General features: G+C 36.8%; 1 protein-coding gene across 2 annotated transcripts in view; it reads left to right on the plus strand.

Annotated features, from left to right (window-relative positions):
* GRSF1 (G-rich RNA sequence binding factor 1) overlaps positions 1-5,192 on the plus strand; it is a 15,894-nt gene extending 10,702 nt beyond the window's left edge. For both annotated transcript variants that reach the window (XM_081812306.1, XM_081812308.1), the window contains exons 7-10: positions 698-819; positions 1,927-2,062; positions 2,402-2,477; positions 3,820-5,192. In XM_081812306.1, coding sequence (XP_081668432.1) covers positions 698-819; positions 1,927-2,062; positions 2,402-2,451 — 308 coding nt within the window. In that variant the 3' untranslated portion in view covers positions 2,452-2,477; positions 3,820-5,192. The remainder of the gene's footprint in view (positions 1-697; positions 820-1,926; positions 2,063-2,401; positions 2,478-3,819) is intronic.
* Positions 5,193-7,046: the final 1,854 nt, after the last annotated feature.

Raw genomic sequence — 7,046 nt, forward strand, 5'->3', positions numbered from 1 at the left:
GGAATGAAGTCTTGCCATTTGTAACGATGTGGTTGGAACTAGAGGGTATTATGTTGAGCAAAATAAGTCAAACAGAGAAAGACATGTATCATATGACCTCACTGATAATGAGGAATTCTTAATCGCAGGAAACAAACTGAGGGTTGCTGGAGTCGGGGGTGGGGTGGGAGGGATGGGGTAACTGGGTGATAGACATTGGGGAGGGCATGTGCTATGGTGAGCGTTGTGTATTGTTTAAGACTGTTGAATCACAGACCTGTACCTCTGAAACAAGTAATACATTATATGTTAAAAAAAAGAAGAAGATAGTAGGAAGGGTAAAAGGAAGGGGGGGAAATCGGAGAGGGAGACGAATCATGAGAGACTATGGACTCTGAGAAACAAACTGAGGGTTCTAGAGGGGAAAGGGGTGGGAGGATGGGTTAGCCTGGTGATGGGTATTAAAGGGGACACGTTCTGCATGGAGCACTGGATGTTATACACAAATAATGAATCATGGAACACTACATCAGAAACTAATGATGTAATAAAGTATGGTGATTAACATAACATAATAAAAAAGAAAATTAAAGTCCTTCTTCCTTACTGGTTCAGGAAGAATTGAGGGTTTTGACAGAAAGGTCATACCTAATTATAATCTGTTAATAACTCTTGAAGCTCTTATGTTTCTGACAGTGCTTTCTGTCCCACTTCTCAGAACTGCCTAAGGAGATGTCAGAAAAGCTTCCAGAGGCTGTTGATTTTGGAACTACATCTTCACTACATTTTGTCCACATGAGAGGATTGCCTTTCCAAGCTAATGCCCAAGACATTATAAACGTGTGTGGCAGTAAGATATCCAATCTCAATAGGTTTGAACAAAAATTCTAAAACTGAACTTATATTAACATGGGAAAGATAGAGAAGAAAATATCCTATTTCTGAACTATTTTTGGACAGTAAGGTGGCATCTCCTTGGTTGTGGAAGCTTGTTTTCTTCAGCTGAGAAGTGTGGGCTTTATTATATTTTAAGGTCAAATGTATTATGATAAGAGGATTTTATAGATACAAAATAATAATGATGTAGTGTTAGTATTCAAAGTAAGTTTGGTTTTTCTCTAAATTGGTTCAGCCTACTCATTTTTGAGTTTAGGAAGCTGAGACTCAGGGAATTTGTCACAGGGTGGTTATATACTAAATGAATCCCAGTGCTCCTAAATACTTAGAAGCTTGTAGCCTTCATCGGGATTCCCTAATTTTTGAGAAAGGAATTTTAAAAATATTTTTATAACAATGTATGAAAAGAAAGGGAAACAACAAGAGCCATACTGACTTCATGAATTTGAGGACATAACCTTAAGGTAGATCCAAACCTAGAATCTTCAGTTAGTAGTGGGTCCTCAAAGTTGTCTTCATTATTTCAAAAAGCCTGATAAGAATCCTATCTTTAACCAGACAAGGTTCACACAGTCTCATTGGAGCATTATATTCTTTTGCTTTGGTTTGAAATGATAACCACTCAGTGTGGTAGCTCTGTTCATGTAGTGCTGGTAAAAACTGATGAGCAGGCACATAGCTGATGTAAAAATGACTTATTAAGAAATGAAGGATGGACACTCTTTAGAAACAGGGAAGGATGTGTGTGAGAGGAGTAAGAGAAGCGGTCCTTTCTGGCCTAAGAAAGTTTGAGCACTCTTGCTATATTGTGTATTGTACAGTTTTTTTCTGTGATTATATAGTTGAAATGTAACCTTGAGTTCTAACAGGATCAGAAAAGCCAGACGACATGGTAGATGTGTAACTACTTTGTTTCTTAAAGAGATTCTCTAAAAACAAATTTTTGGGTGTATGAATCAGAGTCTGAAAGAAAAATGCAGAACCTTAGACTTCTAGAAATTGGGCCTGCTACCATTATATTCCTTTTAGCTTCTTTTGTTTGTTGTTTAGTTCTTTGCGCCGCTGAAGCCTGTTAGAATCACCATGGAATACAGTTCTAATGGGAAGGCCACTGGAGAGGCTGACGTGCACTTCGATACCCATGAGGATGCTGTTGCAGCTATGCTCAAGGATCGGTCCCATGTTCGTAAGTGCTGCCCATGGTTTGCATTGTCAGTTTTGACATCTGTCTTTGCCTTTCTCTGTTTTGGAGTTTGCCTAGACCTTTTCCTTGGGAAAACTCTGCGGTGTTAATACTACGAAATTAAATATAAAAAGGACAAAATGCTGTATTGTAATGAAAAACATTTGTTTGCTAATTGTCTTGCATATTTCTATGCAGAGGTAGGATTTTTTTTGCTTGTTTTTAATTAGGAAATGTAATAGACAAAGGGTTTGAGTTGCTGTCTGAACTATGAGAAAATGATTATAGTATTATTTCTCCCTTTTCAGCTTCTTAAAATGAATCTTTTTTTGTCATTCTCAGACCATAGATATATTGAATTGTTCCTGAATTCATGTCCAAAGGGAAAATAAGACTTCCAGGGACTCCAGATAATAAGGTAAATTTAAGAGGTACAATTGTGAGAATTATTTTCAATTGATAAATTATTAACTCACTAATTTGTAATATGGTGGAGACCATTCTTTTCTTTCTTTTTTTTTTTTTTTTTTAAGATTTTATTTACTTTTTAGAGGAGGTGTGTGTGTGTGCGCAGGGCAAGGAGCAGAAGGAGAGGGAGAAGCAGACTCTATGCTGAGCACAGGGCCTGATGCAGAGCTCGATCCCAGGACCCTGAGATCATGACTTGAGCCCACATCAAGAGTTGACACTCAGCCAACTGAGCCACCCAGGAGCCCCTTAATAATGATCAGACTAATCATGATAACTGAAACATCAAAATAAGGAAAGAAAATCTCCTGGGAAATAGGATTCATTATGATTGTATAGTGGTTTTGGGTATTTTTCCCATATAGAATCTATTGGCATCATTCCCAATATTCATCCTGCTGTGTGCCTAAAAATAATTTTTTACCTTTAATAGCTATAAATTATAATATACTGAAAATGTGCTTATAGTAGCTTTTCTTCCTATAAAATTTAAACACATTTCTTCAGTTCTAAGATATTAAAATGTTTAAAATGATATATTTGAAATTAGGGTGTATCATTATTATCTACACTTAATGTACCACTGTCTCTTTCCTAAAAAAGTGTTATGAAAATAGTTGTCTGTCCTAGGAAGTACACGATTTCATAGAGTTGACTTAATGTGTGACAAACCTACTAAATGTGTTGGTGCCCCTCCTTTGACTAAATGTTATGTGGTATCTTTTATTTCCCCATAAAATCTTTTAATGTATTATAATCATTTTTCTTTTTGTAGTGGTACATTTGAGATAGTTAACTGTAATGATTTCTTGGAAATACAGGAGGCATTTCTTTACTATAGTTGTCACAGGCTATTTTTGGATATAAAGTCCCACAATCTTGTGATGTTAAATATTAGCTAAAATCTGTGTAAAATATATTCTGTGCTTAACTCTGAAAATCTGTCTCTGTAGCAGGCTGTAAACACTAATGCCTAACTAATTTTCTTTACTGTAACTTAATGGATTTGTCACTAAATGGATTTACACTAAATCAAAAAAAAAGTATTGGGGCACTTGGGTGGCTCATTCGGGTAAGTGTCTGACTCTTGATCTCAATCTCACAGTTGTGAGTTCAGGCCCCTTGTTGGGCTCCACGCTGGGCGTGAAGCCTACTTAAAAAAAAAAAAAATTAAATTTGTAATTTTAAATGGTCTGGGAAAGGGTATGGTATGGTAACACTTTCTCTTTTATTTATTTTGCAGTACTTTTTCATTTTGAGTAAATGTGCAACATTTTTCATTTTATTTTCAGGATGAAGCAAGAAGCATTTCATTTGCACATCTTTTCTTGGACATGGAATATAAAGTTCCAGTTTTGTAGCAGCAACTGCTAGAGAAAGGATTTGGGGGTTTTGGGTTAATTGCTTATAAGACAAATTACGTAGTGGACTGTTTAGAAAGAAAAAGGAAAGATTCAGTTTGGAATTATGAAATAAACCACAAATTTAAATTTTCGTTTAATCTGTTCAAGATCTGATTTAAAAATCTGGGGTTTTTATTACATATGATTAAACAGTTTGTTTTCATAGGAGATGTGTTACCCAATGAAAAGACTACATCTTTTTATTTAGCACTGTCCTTGAAAATCTTTTCTCCCATTTTACAAATGGTCTGTTGGAGGTTTTGTCCTTTTGCCTATGAATTAAGGCTCTGATGTAAAACTTCTCTGGAATGAAATACTGATTTATTTTAACCAAATACTCACCAAAGCAAGGAAAGGCTTCAGACCTTTGAATTATTAAGGTTTGGCAAAGTAGTTATAATTTTAGTTGTATTAGAGTACTTAGGTAGGAGTAGAAATTTAAAAAAAAAAATAAGTACCACAGGTTAGTGAGTGTAAGTGACAACAATTTGGCAGTTTTACGTCTTTGGAAATGTTTTGCCTTTCTAAGCCTTGTGCTAAAGGCATTTGACTTTGGTGCCTGTATCCTTAAGGAGAGAATTCTTGTCTCAAAAGTTCTCTGAACACTCACCCCCCCCAACTTTTTTTGACTGTGGGTAAATCTTGAGGGTGTTTGTTAGTCTCAAAACCGTGAAGTGACATGTCAGAACAGTCCTGACTGGTAAAGACATTAATGGCTTCACTTGAATTTAAACCAGCTCCTGAGAGGAAAAAGAAACTGTCTCCTCATTTGCTTTTTTCAGTGGGATAGCACATCCCATATTTTAGAACAAGTAGGGGTGCCTTGCTTAAATAAAAATAGCATTTAATGTATAACTGTGTGAAGGGTTTATGGATAAAGCTGTACTTCTGTCACATTGTGACAGTACCTTCTGCTTTAATATTAAACAGCTTGTTATTTAAATACTGGATCAAAATGGCTGGCTTCAAAATGTAGTCCTTAATAAACTAACTTTACGTGCACCTGTGTAGGAGAATCAAAGTCCCGTATACTTTCTTTGCCTTGTTCCTGTTCTCAGGGTGACGACTGCCACATAGTTACCAGGAGATAAAATTCTAGTTCTTAAAATTGAATTAGCCCAGATTTCTGAGAGGTGATATCTGGAAGAGAGATGACGTCTTCTCTCACTTAATACATAACCATCTTTGATTACCAGCTAAGATACGAGATCACTGTACTGTAAGTAGTCAATAAATGAAGACTTGTTTCAGGCTGCAGATTACCTAAGAGTATTTATTTTGGAGTGTGTGTATCAAGCAAATATATTTTTGTTACGTCAAATCCTGGTATAGTTTAAGAAGAAATGGCAATTTTCGTTTGTATTTTCATCATCCCATATAAACATGACTTCATTAACCATCTTAACCTATTCAGTATTAGTACTTAAGTAGAAATGTGTTTTCACGGATGGCTGAGTGTACCAAGCTCTCAGAAGTGGCGTCTGTAGCTGTGTGATCTATTAGAATATGGTCTTTTTTCTGTTTAGCAGTAGGTATTTAATTTGCTGTGGAAAAAATCTGTAGGGACTGTTGGGATTGGGGTTGGTGAGAAATTAATTCATTTGCAATTACTTTATTTTAAAGCTAATGGATTTCATTTGTACATCTCTAGGAAGAGAATGAGAGCAAAAGCATTAAGAGGTTATGTGGTGGGTAAGCGTGAAGGCGGCAAGGGGCGTCTTGCTACGCTAGCGGCTCAGTGCTCAGTACAAGAGCTGGCCGTCCTTGGGAAGTCATCTTAGGACTTCGTGTATTTTACTCCTTTAGTAGGTGATAGCTCGTGATTTAGGCTAGTAAGTGAATGATTGCTGAGAAGGCAAATGTAGCTACTGGAAGGAGAAGAAAAGCACGTAATAGATTAAAAGTAATCTTTTCTTTCCATCCAGTCGAAAGACATACTTCTGTCTCCCAAAATTTGACAAAACTGGGTTGTGTACTATCATTAGCTATTGAAAGAAGTTATGATGGTGAGTTTTGCTCTTGTGTTTGGGTCCTTTGTGTCCTTATAATCTCTTTAGTGATAAAGCTATAAAAAAGCAGGTTTAGATACAGACAGGTTACCCATCTTGCTGTGGCTAGCCACTTGAATTGTGGGGACAACTCTGATAAGTAGCTTATAGATACCAAGGAGGAGATTGTGATCTGATTGATACACTCACATCGAGAACGAAGCAGAACCAGAGTGGGTGGATGCAGCTTCTGCCAGGTGGGAAGGGAGACCGAGTCCACTGTGGCGTGGAAGGCTCTAAATCCTCACTGCTGCTGTGGTGTGGGGAGGAGGAAGCAGGAGAAGCCCACTTAGAGCCATGTGCCATTTTGAGGCAAAGGCCCTGCTTATTATTAGCATGTCCTGTCGGCATCCTCTGCCACGAACAGTCCTTCAACAGATTCTCGTTTGGAGTTTTTTCTTTGGGTTATATCCTATTCATTTTATAATTTAAAACATTCCATTGTTTGAGGAGTTTCCCCTAAATTATGTGAAAGCGTTCACATTCACCTGGCAGGACCTGTGTTATGGAGTAGAATGGTGTATCTCAGCAGTAAAGTAGAAGCAGGCTTAAGTGCCAGAGGCTTTGAAAAAAAGTGCTGTCATGTAGTAGGAATACATTTTCCCTCAATTCAGATTAGAAAAGAATCTCTGAGGTTTGTAGGAAGGGAATAAAGCTGCTATAAACATTCATGTGTAGGTTTTTGTGTGTACGTAAGATTTCAACTCATTGGGGTAAATACCAAGAAGTAAGATTGCTGGATCATATGGTAAGACTATGTTTAGTTTTGTAAGAAACTGCCAAACTTCCAAGGTAACTGTGTCATTTTGCATTCCCACTAGCAATGAATGAGAGTTCCTGCAGCAGTTCATTCTTGTCAGCATTGAGTGTTGTCAGTGTTTTGAATTTGAGCTATTTTAATAGGTGTTTACTCGTTATCTTGTTTTATTTTGCAATTCCATAATGACCTAAGATGGTGAGCATCTTTTTTATACATTTATTTGCATCTGCATATTGTCTCTGGTGAGATGTGTGTTTAGATCTTTTGCCCAGCTTTTTAGTTAGGTGGTTTTCTTATTAAATTTTAGG

This window comes from Leptonychotes weddellii, chromosome 2 (assembly GCF_054177405.1).
Source record: "Leptonychotes weddellii isolate Sample4059 chromosome 2, ASM5417740v2, whole genome shotgun sequence".
Lineage (NCBI taxonomy): Eukaryota > Metazoa > Chordata > Mammalia > Carnivora > Phocidae > Leptonychotes > Leptonychotes weddellii.